The sequence below is a fragment of the Prinia subflava genome, chromosome Z, assembly GCF_021018805.1.
Source record: "Prinia subflava isolate CZ2003 ecotype Zambia chromosome Z, Cam_Psub_1.2, whole genome shotgun sequence".
NCBI lineage: Eukaryota > Metazoa > Chordata > Aves > Passeriformes > Cisticolidae > Prinia > Prinia subflava.
The window spans coordinates 70061729-70087753 of NC_086283.1; the positions used below are offsets into that span (position 1 = coordinate 70061729).

General features: G+C 37.5%; 1 protein-coding gene across 1 annotated transcript in view; it reads left to right on the plus strand.

Moving 5' to 3' along the window:
* The window catches only part of DTWD2 (DTW domain containing 2), a 76259-nt gene that overhangs the window by 23844 nt on the left and 26390 nt on the right, over positions 1-26025 (plus strand). Inside the window, exons 2-4 of the mRNA XM_063422648.1 lie at positions 3535-3625; positions 10430-10524; positions 21953-22142. Of these exons, the coding sequence (XP_063278718.1) occupies positions 3535-3625; positions 10430-10524; positions 21953-22142 (376 nt within the window). The remainder of the gene's footprint in view (positions 1-3534; positions 3626-10429; positions 10525-21952; positions 22143-26025) is intronic.

The window sequence follows — 26025 nt, forward strand, 5'->3', positions numbered from 1 at the left end:
TGTGCAAGTACACTCATTTGCATTCTCAGAATGATGCTTGTTCTCAGAAAAAGGCTTTGGAAATGTAGCAAGGTAAAAGCTAGTTCTGAAGCAAGTGAGGACATATTTGCAGTAAAATAATATAGAGATTTGGAAGGAGTTTCACAATTAGCTCACTATTTTCCAGACTACAGCATATTTACTTTTAGAGTATGTCTGCCCAGAAGCTGCTAATCACACTAAACCTGACACCACAGTCCACTGTCCAGATTCAGTTCTGCTGGGAAGATAGACCTAATTTTATTCTGAGCATCACTGATTTAGATATAAATAACGGAAAGAAAGCTATGAATACATGTACATGGCTGTCTTTTTCATATGGAGCACTCTTGCAAGATATGGAATGATTATTTTTTTTCTTTTAGTCATGCCACTGTGGTGGGTTACTTCATTGTAAGTTTTTAGACTAGAAAAGCTATATTGAAAAACAGGTAAAAATCCACTGGGTAGCTTTGAGCTGTACCAAAATTGCATACAGGTGAATAATACAACAAAAAGTATCCTCCTTAAAATCCTGATCCCCACCCACAAATCTTTCCCTTAATATTCTGAACACTACTGCTTATGCCTAGAGCTGATTGCTACTTTGATTTCCAGACATGAGAAAGCTGATGTTCAGTGTTAAAGAAGCTCCTGGTGCTGCTCCTTCTCTTCTGTAACATCAGCTGTGTATGTAGGGCAAAACTAAAACAGCATCTTTAAACAAAAGAAAAAGACCAAATGTCTTTTCTGGCAAGGTGACATTTCTCAGAGCAAAGGCAGCATTTGTGGGGGTGGAACAGAACTTGGTTTGTTCTGCAGTGCTTCCTGTCCCACAGATGTAGACTGGTAATGCTGGTTTCATGAAGGAATAATGTTGGAGGTTTTTATTTCACAAATAATTGTTAGGTTCCAAAGTAAAATTACAGAAGTAAGTCTTGTGCCTTCAGGATGGGGTTGTAAAAGTATGTATTCAACATAACTAGGTACCTAATTGGGTGCTTAAAGTTAAATGATGTATATGCATATGTAAGTAATAAAATTATATTGGGAAATTCTTTATTTGTCATAGTCTGTGCTCTGCTCCCTACAGACCAAATTATAGGCAGAATTTATTTTTCAGCTATTTAAAAATACTTACTTTCCAGGTAATTTCCTTCTTTTTGTTTGGGTTTGTTTATTTTTTTTTCAGTGAGATTAACAAAGGTTAAAAAAAAACCCTGTCTGTGAAAAATCCAAACCACTGTGGAAAATACAAAAAGCATATACCAAAGGGAGACATGAAAGTAAGTAAGTTATATCTAGTGAAATTTGTTATAATTAAACACCCTGAGGTCAGAAATCACTGTAAGCTTTTTTTGTGTGCTTATCAGACGTAATGAACAGTGTAGCTCATGGGACTGAAGTCAACAGCTAACTGTTTTGGAACAGCTTGCTTTAGCAGATTTTCATGCCTTCATCTCTCTTCAGCAGAAAATGCTATAATGGGGAGAACTTTACCAAGTTATCTTGTAAGAGAAACCAGCTGTTGGAGTGAACCAGCTATTGGGGAAAACCAAGGAATCACACTTTGTACACACAGCTGAGTTTCTGATAAACCTGGTGATCAAAAAGATGATGAACTTTGACTTAACAATCAGGACACAGGCAACAAACAGCCTCCACAGTATTTGCTGCTTCTAGGTTGACATCAAAACAGATTTATTTTTAAATTGCTCACATATGAGAACATTTGGGAAAAAGGCAAAGGGATTACACTGGAGAACAACCCATCAGACCTGGAAGTGAGTTTGTTTTCAGTTCATTCACAGTGAAGGTCCCTTGGGTAGCCCACTGAATAGTCAGGTTTCTGAATACTTACTTTAAGGCCCAAAGCCTGGCCATTAGTACAGCAGAATGTGCCAAATCTATGCAGCATTAGCAACTGGAAAATACCAAGTACTAGAAGGAAAAACAGACAGCAGGTTACTGGATCAGTACACCAGAAAAGTGTATCAGAATAATTTTCAGTTTGTCATTAGGCTGGTTTATTGTCTGTGAGCCTTTTAGACTAAAATATTTAACATTAGTTTTTCCTGGTGCTTATTTTGAGAAGTACCGATTCCTTGTCTTGCATCAATGTTTCCCCCATCCTTCTTTGTATTTAGACTGGTGTTTAATTCTATATCAGGTGGCGAAGGGAATAGCCTCTGTGCCTCAGTAGCTGGGCTTGAGGTACAGGTTTTAAATTAGCACAGGCTGTCAACTGATAAAGAGGAGCTTACCAGTTCTTACTGCCTTTTTATAATGCTGCCATTTACTATTAAATACTAATGTTTGAATGGGGAACAGTTGTACTGGTGTGGATCACTGTACTATTAGTCCACCTGTCTGGGTGTGTCCTCTTGTGAACAAGCAAATTCATTCTCAGTCAGGCTCATCATGAATTTAATCTGAACCTGTCTTCAGAATTCACTTCTTTGAATCACATCTGCTGCAGTGATTCATTGCTTACTGTCTCTCCTGTGTAGTCAACCTATGAACTGTTAACAATAAAGGTTACAAGGAGAGTGCCGGTGAAATCCTACTCCAGGTCCCTATCACTGCTGAAAATACTGACTTTGTGTTTTTTAAGTGTATAGTTTTGTTTGCAGTGACAGTGTGATTTTAGTTGATGAATACATGCAGTAGTTTCACCATTAAGAAAATTCGTCATTCTTCTGAATAGTTGAATAACCTATGCAAGGAGCTAGAGTGACGTCTGTCCGTACATGTGTATGTGTGTTTTTCTAGAGTGACAGTTCAATTTCTCTGTGAATAACTTCAGGCTTACTTCTTTGCTTCTGTTTATTGTTGATAGTTCAGCACATCAGTTTCATACTAAGCATAAGATAATTTTTTAGATATTGTTCTTCAGCTAGTAATTTCAACAGCTTGAGACAGTACACCAAAGATTTTTAAATAATTTTCTGACCTAGATTAGATGTTCCTGATAGGGATTTTTCTGTTTTCATTCTACATGTCTGCTACATATTTCAACATAGATGGAATTATAAAAAATTAAAATACAGCATGTCTGGGGTTTCATATGTGTATACTTCTAAAATGTTATATTCTAATCAATCATTATAAATATTATATAAATTGTAAATATTGTATGTTCTATTATAGCTCATCATATTGCTGAAACTAACTTGTTCGGAAAGCAGTAACAGACTTGTCTAATGAGGGTATGGATGCTAGTAAGCTGCTCATCTTGAAGATGACAGTAGAATTTTTAGAGTGCATTAACCCTAACCGAACCACAGAAAGTGTCTGAACACTGTTCTCAGAATGCTATTTCAATGAAAGCCTTGCCTCTTTATTTTTAGAAGTGAAAGGAGTTTCAAACATAAAATTACATGAGGTTTAATACATTGTGGTTAGGGGAAGTTCTTACTTAGGGGAATGCAATATGTATTTGTGCAATGTATTTATGTCTTCTTTAATAAGCTGCTGATTGCGTTTATTCTTCTCTCACTTTCTTTTGCCATGTAGCCGTCCTCAGAAGGTGTGTTTGTGTCCTTTCCTGCCTGTACATCCGCTAAAGGTCTCCACTTGCTTGTATATAATTCAGCATCCAGCAGAGGTGAGTAAGGCTGTGGTAACTATGGGAATTGAGATCAAATCTTAATGCAGCAAATATTAGGCAGGAGGTAACAGCTGTGCTGTCAACTCATTGTCATGCTTTGACCTCAGCCATCAGCTGAGTACCACGCAGTACCACAGTACTTGCCCCTCTGCCAGACAGGATGGGGGTGAGAAGCAGAGGGAGAAAAGGTAAAGCTCTCTGTGAGAGAGATAAGAACAGTTTAATGAATTAAACAAAATGAAATATAGTAGTAGTAGTAGTAGTAGTACTACTATTAATAATAATAATAGCAAGTGATGCACGTTACAGTGTTCACTGTAACGGGTGCCCAGCCCATCCCTGAACAGCAGTTGGCAGGTCCTGACCATCCCCGGTTTAAATATGGGGCAGGATATTCTATGATGTGAAATATCCATGTTTAGCCAGTTGGAGTCATCTGACCTGGACATGCTCCTTCGAGATTTTTTATGCAGGTCCTCATTGGCAGAGCGTGACACACTTGAGAAGTCCTTGGCTTAGGGTAAACACTGCTTAATACACTGATGTTTTCCTTGTTGCTATCAAGATTATTCTCATTCTGGATCCAAAACTCAACATTATGTCAGCTACTGGGAAAAAATTAATTATATCCTTGCCAAAACCAGGGCAATCATATAATGATTTTTCTTTTTAAACTTCATGACTGAATACCAGTTTATCTGAGTTGCTGTATTTGTTGTTCAGTTCTTCTGAATTATTGTACCTTCTGAAATAACACCTTATTTCTGTAATTCCATGTATGCAAGATGTCTTTATTGTATAGTCCTACTGGAACTGAAATCTACTTGCCTTTGTACAAATTATAAGAATGAAATAAGATTATAAATATAACAGATTATAAAATATAAATATAAGATTATAAAATAACATAAAGGCGCATGGTGTGATTTGTGAGGTATCCTGTGCAAGGCCAGGAGTTGAACTCAGTGATCCTCATGGGTCCCTTCCAACTCCGCGTATTCTGTGATTCTGGGATTCTGTGAACACAGTGTCTCACAGAGGTGCTTAGAGTTGATCCCTGGAGAGATGTATTTTGATTAAAGCAGTGATTTTTTATTGATGTTAGCGTTCTGTTAAAAGTATGAATTAAGCTATTCATCTTAGTGATGACCTTTGCTCTTTCCCCAATGAAAAACTACAGTTCATCTTCAGAAAAAAATGTTTTGGTTTACTGATAGGAGAACATACATTGATGTTTTGTTCTTTGGTTGACAGTGGCCTTTGGAGGTGGATCATAAGGCATTTAGAAATGGTACCGCGGTTACACAGATCTGGGTAGATGGTGGGTCTGCAAATTTTACTGTGGAATTCAGAGAAAACTGTACTCTCTTAGTCCAGCTGTTTGCTTGACATTACACAGTTGCTCAATCAACATGCAAAGAGTAATATCCTGGAGGAATATAAGCCAAATACAAAAAAATCCAATTTAAAAAAAGTCTTCTTTTGCAGGGAAATAAAACAGAAGCCATGATATATTTGGGCCCTGAACTGATTTTTAATGGACTGTGTATAATAGGAACACTCTTCCATCACTTCTTATTTCAAAAGTCCCTAAATATACACTGAAGTCACCTGCTGTAAAAAGAAGTTTAAAAATATGCCAGAGATATTGAATTGGAATTTTAATTGTGTTGACTTTCCTGTTTTAAGGTGGAAGGTATTAGAAAAAGTTTGCAGATTTTTCTAGAAATAATACACCATTCCTGTGTCTGTCTGGAAAGCTATCTACAATTTTTTTATTATTTAGCAGTCACAACAGCTGTCTGTTAAAATGGGATGCAAGTTTTTCCATTACTCTATATTACATAATGTAATTAATACAATAAATTATCATTGGAAGACCACTATGGCAAATATCCAACTACGTGAATGAAGGCCCTTGGCTTACCAGAGATAAATCCTATTAAATGGCAGGAAGCTAAGAACATCATAAAATGATCTTTGGAAGTGTTATCTTAGATGATCTCAGGTAGTGCTTTTGATTGCATAACTGCAGAGGCATATGTGACAGGAGGTAAGTTCCCTTTGCTTGTAGCTGCTCATACTCAAAACACAATCAGTCTTGAAGGCAGATGAGCCTTGTGGACTCTATCTGATCCTTCAGTCTGCTATTGCATTACAGATACACTCTAACTGTCTGTTTCAAAAATATTGCATTAAACTAACCAAGCAGAGAATGTCTTTCCCCTGCTGCACTCAGTCCTAACTGTAATCCCTCATGTCCTTCATTATTGGCTTTGGAAGTCTGCAGTGCATTGAGGTAAGGCTTCAGCTATGGTTACATGATGCTATTGAGACTGGTATTGAGACAAGATAGTGTTGGGGGTTAGATTTGCCTCTTTTTCACTTACAGAATTTTTTCCCATAAGTTGCTAAGAAACCTTAAGGACAGTACTTAACCAGAACAAAGGAAGTAGTTGAAGGAGATGGCAGCACAAGGCTACCGCTATTGTTTTTGAGTCTCTGGGAGTTTCCCTCAGAGGAGAGAGATAACGGGAGTTTTGGGAAAGGTAAAAGACAGAGCTGGGGGGGGCAGTTGCTCACTCTTGCTCTCGGCATCGAGGAAGACAATCAAGCTGCCCCTCGCTGCAGGAACAGTTCACGGCCATCACTCCGTCTCGTCCTGGGAAATCTACCCTCATCTGCTCGTGTACCCAGGAATCCTGAGCTCACTTTCTCCAGCCCTCCCCCCACCGCCGCTGCTTCTTCGGAGCTTTGAGGTTCCCCTGCTACTCTGTAGCCCTGCACTGCCCAGCCCTGCCGGGACACCCCTGCTGCTCCAGCTGCCAGCGCAGAGCTCCTCATCTCATCCACCAGCCCAGGACTTTCCATCCTTCCAGCTCAGCCTCTCTGAGTCCTGCAGGGGCACGGAGATCAAACTGTCCCGGGCTTTTGTGAAAGAAAGCCCTCAAGGTTCTTGGTTCTGTTTATTATTGATGCTGTAGTTGTTCTTTGTTTGTTGTTTTGTCATATATACTAGTAAAGAACTGATATTCCTATCCCCATACCTTTGCCTGAAAGCCCCTTTAATTTTCTAAACTAGAATAATTTGGAGGGAGGGGATTTGAATTCTCCATCTCTAGGGAAGTCCTGCCCACTTCCTAGCAGATACATGTCTTTCAAACCAAGACAGATAGTAATGCAGAAAGTCAGGAAAAAGTTTTCCTGTGCTCTGATTAATGTGACTGATGTCTTCACATTCACACTATCCAGAGGCCAAGCTGCCAGATTGACCTGTGAACGTATCAGGTGTTGTGAAAGGGAGAAGAATCCCTTACTGTAGAATAGCAGATCACCTGTGAGAAATCGTACTATGAGGTTTCCATTTTGCATGATAGCTACATGAATTATTTAGGTTTTTATTTGTGAAGGAATCCAAGGATAATACAGCATTCCATGTCAAGGTGTAAATATTTGTTCTCAGATCAGTGTTATTGTACCATTGCTCATCATAAGTATAATTTAAAACCTAGAAATATGGAAACCCAACATCAAGACTAGTGCAAAGGTAATCAGGGTTATTTGCTCAGTCTGATTTATTTTTCTTCTTTGCATATAGGTAAATATATAAAAGTAAATAAAATAATGTTGTCATTTTTGCTTTTTCATGCCTGCTGTTATGATCCATAGGTCAGTGGCATAGCTAGCTGTACAAACCCCTTTTTGTCTCATCTTTGCCTTTGATTATTCTTGAAGTGATTGCAAGTAGGATGTAGGCCATTATGTACTTTTCAAAATCTGAGCAATGTGTGTAACTCAGGACAGAACCTCGAAGCATAGCAGAGGGTATCTGTTTAAATTTCTTGTTCCCTGCCTTTCTTTCTGTAAGAATTTTCCATGTTAGCCATCTAAGAAGAAAATTTAGACTCTGTGTATTTAATGATTCTGTATATCAATCTAATGCCAGTAATTTTCTCATTATAATACCTCTTCCATATAGTATATCATAGTGAACAGTAAGAAATGTGAGGGGAAAATTCTTTCTACTCACTCTAAAAATTCATAAGCAAACATGAAAGAAATATATACCCATTTGCTTCAAAAAATACTTGTATTAGTTTGAACTGTCATTTCATTGTAGGTGGATAATACTTTGGTAACCAAAATTACCCCAAATTCCCAGAATACCAAAAAACACAGTGCAAAAGTAAATTGCCTTGAGTCTGGCAGGAAGTTAACTTTTCTCACTGTGGCTCTCAGAGGTCTGTGCCTCCAGTGTTTGAACTACTGAGCAGCGTTCACACAGCATCAGGGCTGCGCCTCCAAGACTGCCTTCAAAGGCCAGGAGTGTGGGGATGGGCAAGAGATTGGAGGGCATGTTGCCAGAACATCTAAGCCTGGCTGGCCAGGGGGATATTCCATACCATATGACAACAGTAAGAGCTGAGGGAGGTGGGTGCCAAATGGCATCTGTCATTGAGGCTTGTGTAGGAACTGCTACATGTGCTAAGGCCTTATTTCCTAGGAAGTGGATGCACTTTGCCTACTGATCGGAAATGGAGAATAAAATATGTTTATTTTCCTTTGCTTCTGCCCATGGCCTTTTCAACCCACAAGTTTATTTACATCTTATTTCCCCACCCCATTCCACTGAGAAGGGAGAGTGGCTTGGAGGCCAACCAAGGTCAGCCTGCCAAGTCAGTCTTTTAGCCCTATTTCTATCTGTGTACTTCAGTGATCAAGTAATGAAAAAGTAAAGAGTTGCAAGTGACTATTAGAACACTGAGAAGAACAAAGGAGAGTAACTGCTCACTTTCAAACCAGTAAATAGAAAATTGCTGCTATGATAATTTTACATATAGACTGGATAATTTTTTTTTAATTAGGAATATTATAAACAAATGAAACATTTTTAATTTTAGTTTGACTTAGCTCTTCTTAAGTTTCTGTTCTCAATTCATTTCAGCTCTGCATTTTATGTTTTAGCTTCCATTTTTTTTTTTAGATTGGAAAATTCCATTTCCTCTATTGGTAAAATAATGTATTTCTTTGATGTGAAAGGTAATTTTCAAGTAAGGATATGACATTAGAGGAAGCAGTTGAATAACTTTCTCCTGACTGATGACAGCTCTTTTGGTTTTGCTTATCAGAGATAAATAGTTGATTTTCTTCCTTTATTACCACTTCTTAAATTATTATGAGGAAGGGAGACCTCTGACTACTGATGGAATGTTGTTTAATTATGATAAAATGAAGACAAATAATACTGTACCACTGTCAGTGGTTTATTCTGCTTTGCTGAGGCAGAAGAAATTGATGGCTGTTTGAAGAATATTTTTCCTTCCCATTGCTGGCACTTCACTCCCAAGTTACTTTGATCATCAGCTGTCCCTAAGAGACATCATGCTGCTGCTGCCATAAAAAGTGGTGGTGGATGTAGCAGGACTCCTTCAACTCCATGATGTTTTATTTATAGAGGATCAATAGATAAGGTTCTGAAAAACTAAAACATAAAAGTTTTAGGCAACAGTAATAAGTTTTCAGAAAATGATTTTAACTGTACTTTAGTAGCAAGACAATGTGTGAGTGTAGGCAGCTGCACATTGATATTTGTGGAAGTAACATATGCCAAGAATGAGTTAATCAGGGCCTCACGTGTTCACAAATACTGTGTTGTTGAGATATGGCTCTTAAATCAAAAGGCAGACCAAACCTTTCCCCCCACCCCTGGATTTCATTAGTTAATCCAGTGGTTTAGGGACTGATGTTCATCGTTTGAATCCTGAGATTCAGAATGAGAATCTTGTAAGAACTTATTTACTTTACGGAGTTTAGGGCTTTCATGATCTTACCTGACATCTAGTGTCTTACCTCCTGCTAGATTCAGCTAATAACCTTCCTTTGTTCATGTTATGAGAAATAAAGAAACTGAAACTTCCATTTTTGGTGTTGGCTTGCTGTCGTCACTAAGTGCAAGATAAAATTATGCTTCTGCTTCCTTGATGGGAAAACAAAATTTGACATCCCACAAACGGAAGCTCAAATTGTAATAATTATTGTCTAGACAAAAGTTAATTGCAAGCTCTGCTAAATGAAGCACAGAAATATATTGCTCTTTTTGAGGAATAGATGGTTTGCTTCAGCTGCCATTACTTCATTCTTTCTCCATTTTCTGAAGTTCTGCTTTAACACATCTCTCTTTAATGCCCTTTGAGGAATGAAGAGCCCCTGCTCCCCACCCAGACATGGTGGTCACCTTGCTCATCTGTGGCACAAAGATGTATACAGGTGCCTGGTCACCACAGCCTGAATGGCAGGAGAGAGTGTGTTTGTGGCAGTGTAGGTGTTGTTGTCCAGGTTACTCTGAAATGAAGTGATGATAGAATGTTCGTGTTTCACACTCCTTGTTCTCATGCAACCCATGCATTTTTTTAAAAAATGTTTGTGGAAATCTAGCCCTACCCTAGTTTTCCACTGATCCTTATACTATTACATTAATGCTAATGCTTTTTTTTTTGCCTACTGTTTATTATTCTGTGATTTTTCTCTAAAGTTTTGTTACTGCTTTTTATACTGATAGCCTTGTTCAAATTTATGATGATGATCACAGGTTAGTTGAGATTAAGTTCAATACTTTCAATCAAAACAATAGAATTTGAAGCATCAAGATTGGGTTTTTTTCCTGAACTTTTTGCCCTGTTACCTGCTAGAATTTTTTCTCTATCTGTAGTCAATGGAATTTGATAGAAAATGAAAACATTAACAATTCGTAGAAGACTTTCTTGATTTTGTTCAAAAGTAACTTTTCTCTTTTTTTTACAGGAAAGTCGAGTTTTAAGAACGGTACCTTTGCTAGCGGCTTGTCTGCCTCCAGACAAATGTAAGATTTTGGTTGGTCGACGTTTTAATGAAGACAGGTGAGTAGGATTGCCTGTGCACTTTCTGGTTCTCTGTAAGGAATATATCTTTCAGTGTCTTTTTTAATAGCCAACATTGTTTTTAATTTTTATTTCAAGTGTGCGCACTCACTTTTGAAATAAGCTTCTGATTTCCAAAGGTAGTCAGAAACACTTGATACTCTTCCTTTAGGTTATTCTCAGTTCTGTGCTCTTGGAGTATTTAGATGGCTACTTTCAAACTCTTAACTGTTTCCTGTTCTGTTCTTTCCTAGTACGAGGTCTGTCTTGCTATTCTGTTTTATTCTTTTTTGATTTGCTTTATCTGACTTACCATTTTGTGTCACTGAAGTAAAACTAATAGGTTTTACTCAAGTGTGGGAAATTAAGAAAGCAGCCTTGTAGTGAGAAACTCTTAAAATTTGAAAAAAATGTATCACTTTCTTCTTCCCCTTAAAATTAATTATATATAAGAAAGCATAGCTTTCAGAATTTTAATTTTTTTTCCTAATATTCTGAGACCTTGGAAAATATTGCTTTCCCATATAACATCTTTAATCTTCATTAGATGAAGCTAAATTTTAGAAACCAGGTCTTGGTACAAATGCGAGTGAAGTTTTACCACATACATTTTCAGAAATTGTGAATACTTAGAAAGGAAATTAGTTCTCAAATTGAGTTGAATTCTTAGAGGAAACTCTCTGTAGAGTTCAGTATACAAAAATGTTGTAAGGATTACACATCTTTGTGCTGCCTGTATTCTAACTAGAAAGCATTAAAACTACATTGCTTTTCTTTCACTCTTCTATGATAAAAACTCTAATAATTATCTGAAAGGTTCTAGGCTACAGGAAGATTTTACTCCTTCCATGTTAAACCTGAAAATAAAGTAACTTTTCAAGCTGATACACATCAGGTATGTGTATCTGTCAATACAGTCTGCACCAAGTAAATCTTTGAATTCCTTTAGAATTGATGATTACAATATTAAAGCTGCTTCAAGTTTGAATTCAGAGATATTTCTCTAAAGTAGAGAATTCTGTTCAGGTCAAAATCTGTCATGGATCTCAGCCTCAAATTCTGTTAGATTTTTTTGCTATAAACCGTGCTGGAGGTAGTGATAGAAACAAACATTTTCATTAGGTTAATATGAGCTTTGATGATCTGTCTTACCCAGGTGTGGGGTTAAAACTTGAAACTTTCAGCATCTGCAGTGTGCGTGCTTTGTACTGTGGATGTGAGACTGCAGAAATTGGGAGTGCTCAGTCACTGAGTTTATGCACACCTTCTTGGGAAGAGGAATGAGGAGTGATGGAGAAGAGTTATTTTCCAGCTTTGCAATGTATTATTTCTGCGTGTTTTCTTCTCAGCTATAAATGCATTCTGTCAACGTTTTAAGCAATATTCCTTCTTTTGTAAAAACAAAGGAACAGGCATTTTGCAGACTTGTAGAAACATCTCAGTATTTACTGTAAGTGGGAAAAGCAGATCTTCTATTAGAGCAAAAGTCTCTGCTAACGAGACTTCTAAAACCTCACAAATTTCAATGCTTCATCCTACATTTTATGACACATTAAACTAAACATGACTTGTTTTCTGTATTTCTTAAAAGCCATGCTATCTGTAAGCAGTTTAGTACCTACTGTACAGGCAGCTAAATCAACCTTGCCCCCTGTTGGGGCAAGACTTCTGTCATTGTTATTTTGAAGAAATAAACTATTACAGAATGCTTGTGGATATATTTTAGAAGTATCATTGTTTTGAAGCACATTAAGGCCATACCTTTCCTTTTTGTCTCCTTTGCTGCTGCCACCAGAATTGCGTGGTTTGGAAGGATATAAACCAGTATAACTCAATAGCTCTGCTGTCACTGACCTTGCATGTGGACAGTGCCTGCAGATGGAAGCATGATGTGGCGCACATATTCTTTCTCTGCGTCCATGTAGAATGTCTACCAGACAGCAGACCTGGCCAAGTGATAACCTGGACAGTTGCCCATACTCTTGTAAATAATCATAATACAATGGTAGTGGAAATATTTATATTATTGTGGGATCCAGCAGCACTTGGCAACAGCTCTGAAAACTTAGAACAGTTCAAGACAACCTTTGTGAGCATAAGTAATTGTCAGTATGGATTCGAGTAAAAACTAAGCCATATGCAGCAGCTGATTGTCTTTGGAAAAAGAAAATTGCAGCAGAAAATCCATCACAGCAGGTCTAGCAGTGGCATGCCAATCAAACTGACAGCTGTAACTCTGTAGCTGGCAGAAGCCTTCTTTTAAGGGGATGTGTACACAGCATCTCAGCTGTGTAACTCTCAGTGCCCATTGCTTGAAGGGGAAGGCAAGTTTGCTGTCCAGCAGTATCTTGGTTATTTTTCCTATGCTTTGTAATCAGCATCCAAAATGTATGAGGAGGACAAAGGAATTTTAATAAGGACCTCCAGAGCTGCCTCCTACAGAATAACTGGTATGACCTGAATGACAGTGTAACACTTGGATTTCCAACGGTTATGACAACAATACTGGAAATCTTAACTTTTTTTGGTGTTTGGATAGAAGAGTAAACATAAAGCACTTTTTTTTTTGTTTTGTTTTGTTCTGTTTTGTTTAGAATTTCCTCTACTCAGTTCCTTCTTGGGTACACTTTTTTCATGTGGCTGAGAACTCACACACAAATTGTGTAGGTTACATTTACCTTATTCTTGGCTTGCCTATATTGCAGAAAAGAATCAACTATAGAAAGTCTTTCCAGAACTTGATATCTTCAACTTATAAGTGATGCCATAATGGTGAAGATGAGAAGAAATTAATCCAGTTGTTTAAGAGCTAATATGTGATTTATCCTAGTCTTCTCTGTTCTTCCTGTCATCTGGCATTTAATTCTACTGGAAATATGAAGTGTTTGCATGGTAACTTGGCTTATCAGATATCATTTCTCAAATAAAAGACCAGTTCTATTGGTTATCTGGATTTTTTACCTCAAATACTCAAAGACTTTAACTATGACCCTTTTTTTGGTATTGATTACATTAATGTCAGATACTGAGATTTCTTTGGTGTACTAAAATGATTAAGCTAGGAGTGAATAGTTTGGCATGAGTAGTTAGAGCACGGTGGCATTGTAAAAATAACACTTTTATGAGTTGTTAATATTTGCTGGTTTTTTCCTTCAATGAAAATTGGACGTTATTGTTAGTATATGTGATATGGTGAGCAAGGGCAGTTGAAATATACAGAAGTGTGGGGCAGAACAGAGGGGTAGCTAGGGCATCTGTTGTCTCAATTCAATTAAGTGATTACTTATTCCTGAATAGGAAGTTAAGGTATAATTTATATAGCTAGATATACACTGTGCAGTATGGTTTTCTGAAACTGCAATTACAAAAGCATTTGCATTTGAAGGATGTCTATTAAAATGCTCTCTCTAAAGATACAGAATGTAAAAAAAAAAATTGGTTGTAGCAAGGTGAGCAAAAAAAAGTGCTAATGTCTTTTCCCTGAATTGTTCATAGACTTGTATGTAACAACTGCAGTATATTAGAGCAGTACAATTGCTATTCACTATGGAAATGTTAGGGCAAAAACAACTACAGTTTCTTATGCGTGAATAAAATACAATTTATTGGATTCATGCTCGTTTTAGATGACTAATAAAATTTTTTAGGCAATTGTTTTTGTGTAACAATACGGATCCACTCAGCAGTAATTTTGGGCGTATATTGAACAGAGGTAGCAATTGTATCTAATGTCTAACCTGTCAAAAATTTAAGTTATTTTGATACCAAAGTTTTATAAACAACCTTGTCACTATAGTTTTTAAGTTTTATTTTATATTTTTTGATTATTTGGATGGGGTGATTTTGCCTTTATTTTACTTTTCTGAAAAGGTGCTCAGGCCTTCCCTCCTTGCAAATATTCACACTTTGGTGATTCTGAATGCTGTGATAAAATTATAGATTCTAATGAAGGAACAAGACAACAGATGCAAATATTTCTACATCCATCCACTACTGTTATTTACGAAAATGTGGGGACAATTACAAATTTATCTGCATTGCTCTCTGAAATCAAACCACACAAAGAGCTGGCTTCTGCACCTGAGATGGACAGCTCTGGTTGTGTGTATAGACTGGGGAATGATATTCTGGAGAGCAGCACCATTGAAAGATACCTAAGGGTCCTGGTTGATGGTGAGTTGAACATGAGCCAGCAGTGCCCTGGCAGCCAGGAGGGCCAGCCCTTTCCTGGGGGCCATCAGGGACAGCACTGACAGCCAGGCAGGGGAGGGGATTGTCCTGCTCTGATCTGAGCTGGGGCAGCCTCACTTTGAATATTGTGTGCAGTTTTGGACGCCACAATATAAATGACATTGAGCTGTTGGAGAGTGTCCTAAGGAAAGCAATGAAGGTGATAAATGGCCTCAAGGAGAAGTCATATGAAGAGCAGCTCAGCATCTGTTCAGCCCGGAGAAAAGGAGACAGGGGAGACCTCACTGCAGGTACAACTTCTTGTGAGGGAAAGAGGAGGGTAGACACTGATCTCTTCTTTCTTGCGACCAGGAAAAGGACCCAGGAGAATGGCCTGAAGTTGTGCCAGAGGATATTTCGGTTAGATACCAGGATAAGGTTTTTCTCCCTGACGGTGATTGGGTGCTGGAACAGGCTCCCAAAGGAAGTGGTCACAGCACCAAGCCTATCTGAATTCAGTAAGCATTTGGTCAATACTCTCAGGCACATGGTGTGACTTTTGGGGTGTCCTGAACTTGAATTGAGTCAATGATTCCTGTGGGTTCCTTGCAATTCAGCCTGTTCTATGATTTTATAGTTCTGTGATTCTATGGTTCTATGATTCTATAAAATCTCAGTATATTTGCCAGCCCTCTTGCTGTTCAGTAGTTTAGATCAGAAATTAAATGGGCCACTTGGCAAAATGTGTAGCTTCACTTTCAAAGCAATAAAATGCAACTTATTTCTGTTGATTTTATAAAGCTGTTTAAGGTAATTATATACAATAGATATGGCACTTTCTAGTGCTTGTTCACAAAGAATTCTTACTATGTCAAATATCAACTATTGAGTTTTGCCACATAACAAATGATGTAAAATTGTTTACAGATTATAGTTCTTTATTCAGGTAACATTTCTTGTGAGGTTTTTTTGTGTGCTTTAGGCACATTTAGTGTCATTATGCTATCAAACTAAATTCACACATTTCTGCCCCTTACCTCAATCAAGAATGCAGGCAGAGATCATCAGCCTGTCACAGCTTTTGTTCGTTCTGTGTGTGAAAGTAAGTAGTGCTGGTTAACTGACATGTGCTAATTTCCATCTGAAACTGTACTTTACCATATCAAATTTCAGATTTCTTAATATAATTTAGATAACATTCTCTCTGACTATTTTTTCTTTGAATACTATAGACTTCAGCTTTGCAGCCAGTTCATAGCAGTTCCTTTCTGCCAGTCCTTCCTCCTCACACTTTCCCTATTCCTCAGTGAGTGTGCTCTCCACAGGCTGCAGTGCCTTTCTGGGCATATTCATAGGGAACACACAACTCTTGCAGCTTACTCTCTGCTAAAACCTTGATATGAACCCAACACAATGTATGTCACATATGGGAAGATCTTCTTACTCTCTGCAACTACCTGAAAAAATGTTATAGAGAGGTAGGTGTTAGTTTCTTCTCTGAACTATAAACAACAGACAGAACAAGAAGAAATGGATCTTAAGATGTGCTTCAAGGAGAGGCTTAGATTGGAAAATTTCCTCACCACAAGGACTGTTGGGCAGTGGAACAGGCTGCCCAGGAAACTGGTTGAGTCGCCATGCCAAGAGATATTTAAAAGACGTGTAGATAGCGATTTTGGGGATATGGTTTAGTGGTAGACTTGGCAGTGTGAAGTGTCCAACTGGATTTGATTGTGTTTGAGGTCCTTTCCAATGTAAGCAATTCTTGTGCTAGTGTTTCTGTTCTTAAAGATTATGCTTTACATGAAAAAAAGTAGATACGTGATAAAAAAGTAGACAAAACAGAGGCACTCTTGCTGGATATCTCTTATGCTTCAGTCCTGATGCCGAGAACCTCTTTCTGAATGTGGAAATTACAGATGGTAGTTACCTTTATTTTTTATCCATTTTATTACCTGATAGGAATTACTACCTTATAGGAATTATGGCAGTCTTCAGTCTTCCAAACACAGGAGAGAGGTAAAGGCACCTGCCTATAACTAAGGTGAAATAGTAAAAATGATAAGAAAAACTGAGAAGTCCTCATTTAAATAAAGAACAGATGCTTTTTTTTTGTAGAGAGAACCTGATAGTTCTCTACAGATAGTACATTAACATCTGTTCTTTATTATTGGTATTGTTTGCTAGTAAATGACAGTGTTGCATTTTTAAAATCTGAATGCTTGCCTGCATCCATGTTGAATTAAAACTGCTTAGAGCATTTGAGAGCAACTGAGTACATGTGTAATGAAAATGTTTATGGTACAAAAATGGGATTATGTTTAAATTACACATTTCAAGAGCATGCATCCCAGAAACAATAAAATGCTATTTAAGTACAATCATGAGAATGTATAAATCTTCTGTGACAAAGTAGTTGGATATTCAGGCATGAATGAAACATCTGAATAGTTCTGCTTAGCAGAGATTGTTGTCATGCCAAATGGATTATAAAGGCCTTCAATACCTGCTGCACACCAAAACTAAAGCTGATTTATAAGAGAAGCAAGTATTGCTTTTGTGGAGCTCAAGACAGTAGTTGTATTTTACAGCCTAATTTTTAAATTGTGTCATCTGTTTGAGGTTTACGTTAGCTGCTGGCCAGGTCAAGCAGATAAAAAAAAATTGTATTGATGTATTTATAGAAAGAGAAAATTTTTATCTTCATTGTGATCTTGCTTTTCATTATTGCAATAAAAATCTTACCTGAATTGAAGTAAGTTACTACAACTGTAAATGATACAAATTGCTTTCTCTTGAGAATTCCAAGAGAATTCCAAGAAAATTCCATTTCCTGAAGTCTGCAAGTCTGCAAGTATTGCAAAATGCCAATGAAAGTATTGGAAATGTCATAGTGTCTGTATAAAGGATTTTCCTTCATCATAGTCTTTATAGAGGACATTCCTTCAATTACTTGAAATAATTCTGTTTTGAGGAAATGAGCAACTAAAGACCATCATTGGCTGTTGATATTCATTACATATGTACTATAGAATTACATGATAACTGCATGGAAGAGGAGTTCAAGGATCATCTGGTCCAAACTTTTTTAGCAAAAACACAGTCTAGACAAGATGGCTAAACCTGTTCAGCCAAACCTATGTCCACTGTTGGGGAAGTCATGGAAGTCATGGAAGTCATGGAAGTAACGCTTGGTGGGAACTAAAGGGATGGAAGGTCTAGGAAGATGAAAGGCTAGGAGAAGTGAGATTGTTCATCCTGGAAAAGAGATGAGCTAATTGTGGCCTTCTAGTACAGGAAGGGAGCCTACCAGAGGGGATGGACAGAGACTATTTACAAGGACATTTAGTCATGGAACAAGGGGGAATGGATTCAAACTGAAAGAAAGTAGGTTTAGATTAAATACTAAGAAGAAATTCTTTACTTTGGAGATGGTCAGGCACTGGGACAGATTGCCTAGAGAAGCTGTGGATGTGCTGTCTCTGGGTATGTTCAAGGCCAGGTTGGATGGGGCTCTGAGCAGCCTGGTCTAGTGGGAGGTGTTCCAGCTTGTGGCAAGGAGGTTGGAATGGGATGATGTTTAAGGTTCCTTCCAACCCATTCTGTTATTTAGTGATGATTCGATGATCCTTGTATGAGTAAGCATTGAAAACCATTGTTTTCAACTGAATTGTATTTTGAAGACTAAAATGTCTTCAAAATGTTTGTGTGTTTGTAATACAAGCTTAAAATGCTTTGTAATCAATATGGGTTTGGATTTGTTTTAAGAATGCCTTTTTAAAAAAATCTTCTAAGAGTGTTACTTATTTAAAATCTCTCAGGATAGTTTGATCTTTGAAGACTTGGGTTCTCTAAAGGCAAACATGAAAATAATGACCAGATCTTGAGTACTAGATCTCATACTATGTAATGAGATGGCCCCTTGTGTTTGTTTTTACATAGGAAGATTCTTGGTTAAACTAAACTGATACCAAATTACTATTGTGTAAGTAAGGCTTAAAATGTAGTGGGCAGAGAAGTTTCCATGTACTTCTGTTTGCCCTAAGCTTATCTTACAGATTTCTGGTTTATATTTACAATTCTTTTCCCATTCATTTTGGAAAGACAGATAATTATGTTTTGGATTTGTTTGTTTGTTTGTTCTTTGTAGTAAATGATACTGACAGTAATGAAACACATAATGTTGAATCAGTCTGGACTGTTTGCTGGAGGGAGGAGGCTGGCAGTGAGGGTGGTGTCATGGTTTGGAAAGACAGATATTTGTCCCAGAAAACTGGAGCTTCCCTTGGAATGGAGCATGTAAAACCCCCTCCCTCCAAATTATTATACTTTAGCAATTAAGAGCTTTCAGGCAAAAATATGGGAATAGGAATAACAGTTCTTTACTAGGTATATTAAAAATGCAAATGCAGTAACCAAACAAAAACACCAAAACAAACAAACAAACCCCACAAACAAACAAACAAAACCCACCAAACAAACAAACAAAACCCCAAGCAAGCAAACAAACAAAAGTCCTGGAAAACCCTGACAGAGTCAGAGATACGACCTGACACCCTGTTGGCCAGGGTGTTGGAAGCAGTCCAGACAAGTCCTCCTGGAGTGACAGATGTGGTTCTGCTGGAGTAGAGGTGATCCTGTAGACAGAATTCAGTGGCAGTGAGATGTGTCCAGTCTTCCTGTGGGAATCCAGTGGAAAAGAGGATGCCTGGGGTCCCTGTGTCCCCATTTTTATCTGAGTAGGGCATGGTTGGCTCCTCCCCACTGGGTGGAGCATCTCACAATGGGATGGTGTAATGTGTCATGTCACTGGTGAGCCTTAATGGCCCTTTAACAGAAGATATCCCCTGGAGGGTGGACGAAGTTAATGAAAGAGATAAGAAACACTGCCCCACCTGGTTTTAACAGCTGGCCTATTATCAGAAGGCATCAACCCTCCCCCCCTGCTGGAGTTACAAGAGATAAAGAAAAGGGAAACCATCCCCCAACCGCTTTCTACAGATGAAATAGAATACTTTTTTTTTTTTTTTTTTGTTACATAACCCAGGACAGGTAGTCAGATGGTGGACTATCTCCATGCTTATTGGTATACTGAATTCCATTCCACTTTCATTTCACATACATCCTGTATGGTCCCATTTGAGTCTTAATCTCAAGATCTCAATGTCTTGTGCTTCAGTCCTGCCTGAACTTAACATTCTTAAAACTGTATTTTCACAGGCTTCCTCAGAGAGTGATAATGGAGTGCAAATTTAAGTACACCTCGTATATATCAACTCAAAATCCATTATTTATTTAGAACCATTTGTTTATTCCCTAGTCCTCCCCACTCCTATTACTGCTTTCTCCTACAAATACAGATTATCCTTGCTTCATTTTTGGAGAAGTGATGCAGGTGCCTGGTTCTTGGAACCTAAAAGCTTCAGGTGACAGTGACAATAGGAATTCCTCCATGTGAATTTACATATTTACAGCGTGCCTGTGTCTGTGTCCATGATCTTGCACCTACTGGATCTTGATAGGTATCATGAAGAGCCCACTTTATGCGCTGGGTATTGTTAGTCCATTCCGATATACCTAAGATGTACCAGCCTCTCTTTCCGCTTCACATGGTGTTTCAACTACATATATCTCTTCTAATCCTACCAAATCAGTTACTCCTTATAATCACTGAGCTACCATGCAGAATTAATTTCTTACTCAATGTCACATGCTTTGCACCGTCAACCCTTGCTTTATATTTCTTCATACTTTCTGATTGGGTCGATTCTAAAGACTATGTGTTGGTACTGCTGAAATGAGTTCCAGACAAGTAATACAGTCTTTGTTACAAAACTAGCAGCCAGTCTGCTTGACTGCTCCACTCTGGTGAAACCCCATCTGGAGTATTGTGTACAGCTCTGGAGCCCTTAAGATGTGGACCATGGACATATTGGAAAGAGTCCAGAGGAAGACCATGAAGATGATCAGAGGGCTGGATACATCTCCTGTGAGAAAGTCTGAGTTGTTAAGTCTGGAGAAGAGAAGGCTCCAAGGGACACCTTATTGAAGGCCCCCTAAAGGGGGTTTCAAGAAAGATGGAGAGGGATTTGTGCAAGGTCTAGGACAAGGGAAATGGTTTTAAACTGGAAGAGAGTAGTAGGTTTAGATTAGGTACTAAGAATAAATTCTTTACCCTGATGGGGGTGAGGCATGGAAACAGGTTGACTACAGAAGCTGTGGCTGCCCATCTCTGGAGTGTTCAAGGCTGTGAGTGCTTCCATTTCAGGGTCATTACAATTCAATCCTACTTTCCTTGTGTTAACTCCTCGTTTGACCCAAACCCTAAAACTTCACCCCTGCAACACCCTGTAAAATGCCCACGACTTGGCCCCAGTCCCCTCTCTCCTTCTTCCCTCTTGCCTTCCTCCCCCTCCCTGGTCCTGGGGGAAATAAAAATGGATCCTTGTGCTTAATGGAAGAGAGACTTGTCTTTTCAGTTTTCCCTGCTGGCAGCTTGTACCTCCCTGGACACTGATGCCATATAATGCTACACAAGGCCAGACTAGTTTAGGCTTGGTTTTTGAGACTTGGAATACTATTTAAATGACAATGTCTCTCACAGATTTTTATAGACTAGACAGTGGTGTCCTGCAAAAACTTCAGGAGTTTCTATATACATAAACACTTAATAGTCAGTAGTTACTCCTGTGGTACCATTGGCAAATGTAGAAGCCAGCAGGAAGGAAGGAGAAAGTGTAAAGGTATGGGAACAATAACTGCAGAGGTTAGTATAAGTCATAATTAAAAAATAAAAACCAATGGAAATTAAAACATTTTCAAAAGTGTCCTGTAGGTGTGGACCATGAATTGCTAATATTTTCTATATATAGAAGTTTAAAAATGGGATAATTGCAGTAATTTTATGCCAAGTGTTTGAACAATTTTTTTTAGAATACATGTATTTAATTTTGGTAAACAATTCAAAATGTCTTTGGCTCCAATAGACATTAGAATAGTGATTAAGCATTGGAAAAGATATATTTTGCTTTGTTCAGTTTTCATTGATTACTTTTGTGGTTGTTTTTTGACTGCCCCCACTTAGAAGCTAGGGGAAAACCCACAATTTCTGAGGTGTTGGAAGGAGAAAGTGATAGATGAGAAAGGGACATTTTAAGTAAAATTTGGTGGAGATGAGTGAGAGCTAATATCTGAAAGTATGTGTATGTCATGAAAACTTTCAATAATTAATTTAATTTTGTGTTTCTGTGCGTTGAAGGTATCCTGAATTAGCAACTGTGTGCAGAAATCCCAATACTCTAATTTTGTATCCTGGAGCTGAAGCAACCAATTTGGAAGACATGGCAGTGACGTCTTCTAGTCCATCTGTTATGATCATCATCGATGGAACGTGGAGTCAAGCTAAAGATATATTTTACAAAAATTCTCTCTTCCGCCTTCCCAAGCAGGTGGGTTATAAATTGTAAAATAAAAATTCGAAATTTGTCTAATAGATGCTTGTTTCTGATCAGTTAGATGGAAGTGGTTTTCTGAGGATGTAACCAGCTATCAAGAGAAAGCTTGAGCAATCTGTAAGATTGGAAGAAGGATAATTGTAAATATGGAGGGTTTCCACTTTCTCACTTGAAATTCTTTTTGTTTGTTTTTGAATTAGTGTATGTAACTTACAGTGAATCATTGTTTTGCAAAATTGAAAACTAATTTGTATAGAAAATTTTAGTGTCTTGTTTAGGATGTTAGAATACATAGATTGAAATAAGCACTTTTTGATTAAAATGAGCATTTCTTTTTCCCTGCATAAGTATTTTACATTGCAGAAATAGGAAAGCTGACAGTTGAATTTTGTAGCATCTTAGGAAAAGATCGTACTCTTCTCATGTGGTCTCCACCATATTAAAAACTCTGTCTCAGGTAATATGTGACAAATACTGTCCATTTGATTGTATGCATAATAATTTTGTGTCTGTATGTTGAGTATTTTCATCAGACAAGGACTGTTTGTCTATGTTTAATTTTTTGACAAAGCTGCCATTTTTGTTCAGGGACATTATTGAAAGTGTATTTTAGAAAAAATGTTAATACGAACAGTTTTACTAATGGAAAAGAATAACTTCCCTTCATCATTGGATCATAATTAGTATCCCTGAGGCTGTTAAAATGTTTATTTTATTAAAATAATTGGCAGCAAACTTATAAATCATTTTACATACAAGTAATGGTTTTAAAATTATTAAATCCTGCCTAAGGCAAGTTGGAACTGATAAAGACTTTGAAGTGATAGAACAAGTAAAAATAATGTAATGAAAATGAAAAACCAAAAAATTCATGGAAAATTGAGCAGTAATATTGAATATGAAACCTTATTTAACAAAATTTAAAAATGTAGAAATAATTAGTATATATTTCAAAAAATCCATAATACCCAGTTGGTTACTTTACATTAGATTTATTTTACTGTTGCATTAGATTTCACCAAGATATTAAAATGTATCTGTGTGCTACAAGAAATGAAAAAGCATTTCATATTTACAAACAAATGTGTTCCTACCATAGGAGGTTATTACACCAGAAAGTCTAGATATGAATCACATCTACATGTGATTGTATAGACATGTAATTTGTCTATGACAGTTTTCTATGTGTTAAGATATTTTGTACAAAGTTTCCTAGTGGTAGGAGCAAATGTTGGTGTAGTATGTTAATCTATATCCCTCTGTACGTGAACATGGATGAAAACATACAAAGATGTGACAGCCCAGAGAGATGGTTTTCTGGATGAAAGTTAACTGGGTACTGTGTGCCTTCCCTCCCTGCAAGTGGGCACCTCTGTACAGGGTGTAAGACTTTGCAGAAGTAAATGACTGGATATGGTTTATCTCTGGGGTGAGGCACAGTCTTCCTTTCTGAGAAAGTTCAGAGGCACTGATTTATGAAACAGTGATGCAAAGGATCATACTTCAAGCTCTAGTGAGAAACATCAGCAGACAGCAGGAATATAAAAAACATTCTTACAAGGTTTGATTCTTTGTGTATACTTGAATTCTGTATTGCATTGATTGCAGTTTTTAACAGTTGCAGCTATTAATCAACACTACTTCTTGTCTTGTCTTTTTTTCAGGGAAAGGTATATTTTCCATCTCTACACTTATTTTTATTGGAATTGCAGTGCTGCTCTTGTTTCAAAGGGTTTAAATTCTTAGAGTAAATGGAAAATACAATGATTCTTGAAGTATTAAGTTAATAAAAGTATTAATTTTTCTTATGCTATGGTAGATGGCTTCATCCCTCTGGTAAATATAGCAGAGCTAAAATCAATATTTGGTTTGATTTTTATTTTATATGCTACTTAATACTATTATTGAAATTACATGGATATGTTATGATGACCTTGTTGTGTTCCCAAATGCAAAAATAGCTTCCTGCAGAAAAAATGTTTTCCTATGTTGAAGTGTGACCTGGCTGATGTTTAGTGGTTTGACTGTTATTTTAGCTTTATTTGTGTTGTGCTGTGCTGTGCTGTCAGAACTTGCGGTGTAGCTGCAAGCAGTCACCTGCGAGACGGGTGAGGCTGAGTGAAGACACCAGCTAAGTGCAAAGGCTGTGTTGGGGTGCTGTGTACACACCTGCACGTTAGACTAAGTTCAGTCATTTTGTGTTGAAATGAGCTTGAGGTACCAGTGCAACCCCCTAGAACTAAATGATTTAAATTAGCAGTAATATGGGAGAAGGTTATTATAAAACTGACTGCAAGTACACACCAGCACTGTTAGGGACTAAACTTTGTTCACCCTGTGACAGTGTCCTCTTTCATCTTTCTCAGTGAGCCAACACTGTAGGGTTTTTTTGGCTTTTTACTGTTCCTACATTATTTCTTGTTTCCTACATTATACTTCATATTTAAGTACTCTGTAAATGGTTCTCTATTTTAAAAGAGGTTTTGCTGATCATGTCTTGAAATTTTGGGTTGATTTTTTTTTGAGATGAAAATGAGTAGACTATCCCTATATTTGAAATTCAAGAACATGGGCTTTGGCCCCAGAGAGAGAATAAGGTGGATATGACAACAGCTATATAGAGGGGATATTAAAAGTGAAGAGGATGTGATATCAGTGGGCATTATCTGTAATATAAAAAGAAACTAGAATTACTCAATAAATGGTGATTTGAGCTTTTAATCAATATACCAGAGGTGGAAAAGAGCTATTATAGTAACGAAGAGGTTAGCAAGTCTTAATTGTAAGATGTACTACAAAGACACAATAGATTGGAGGTGTTGAAAGGAATATTTAATTGTATTACTTTACAGCTTTGCTGATTTGGGGTAATACAAATTTCTATATTGAATGATTTTCAAGATACTGTGGGATATTTTAATAAACTTCACTGTTGTTTTAAATTAGTATTAAAATCTTGAGATCTCAAATAAAAGCTTTTTTAATTAAGAGCTCAGTCATCAGAGCATGTTTCTTTGAAAAAAATGTTAAAAGAAATTTAAATTGTGCTCTTTCAGAAAGCACCAGAGGAAATAGATATATGGATCTAACATATTTAACTTTATCAGAAAGATGTAAATTTATGTCTTGATCCAGAATAATTCTTATTGTCTGGATTTTTTTTCATAAATTACAAAGCATGAGCTTGAACAAACTTTATAGCAAAAACATATGAGGCACTGGGCTTAAGGTAACTTTACAGAATCACAGAATCAACGGGATTGGAAAAGACCTTTGAGTTCATCAAGTCCAACCTAGAACAGTACACCACCTTGTCAACTTGGTGGCACTGACAACAAGCACCACATCCAGTATTTTCTTAAAAGTCTTTTCACCTTCAGGGACAGTGATTCCACTACCTCTCTGAGCAGCCCATTCCAGTGCCCAATGACCCTTTCTGTAAAAAAATTCCTCCTAATGTTCAGCCTAAACCTACCCTAGGGCAGCTTAAGACTGTGTCCTCTTGTCTTATTTATAATTGCATAGGAGAAGAAACCAAGCCCCACCTGGCTATAATCTCCTTTCAGGGAGTTGTAGAGAGTGATAGGGTCTCCCCTGAGCTGCCTCTTCTCCAGGCTAAACCCCCCCAGCTCCCTCCCCAGCTCATCATATGACTTTAATAGTCTTTAATAGATTATTACCTTGATTAAATAGGGAACTTCATGAACTGGCACCCTTTGGAGAAGCACGTTATCCCAGGATGTTTTGCATAGCCACAACTGAGGAAGAGGTAACACACTGCAGGCTTTCATGCAACAGCTGCTGTTGCAAAGAAGACACAGAGAAAGTATTGAGTTACCTTGGAGGAGTTGGTGCAATTAGTTTAAGAGAAGAACCT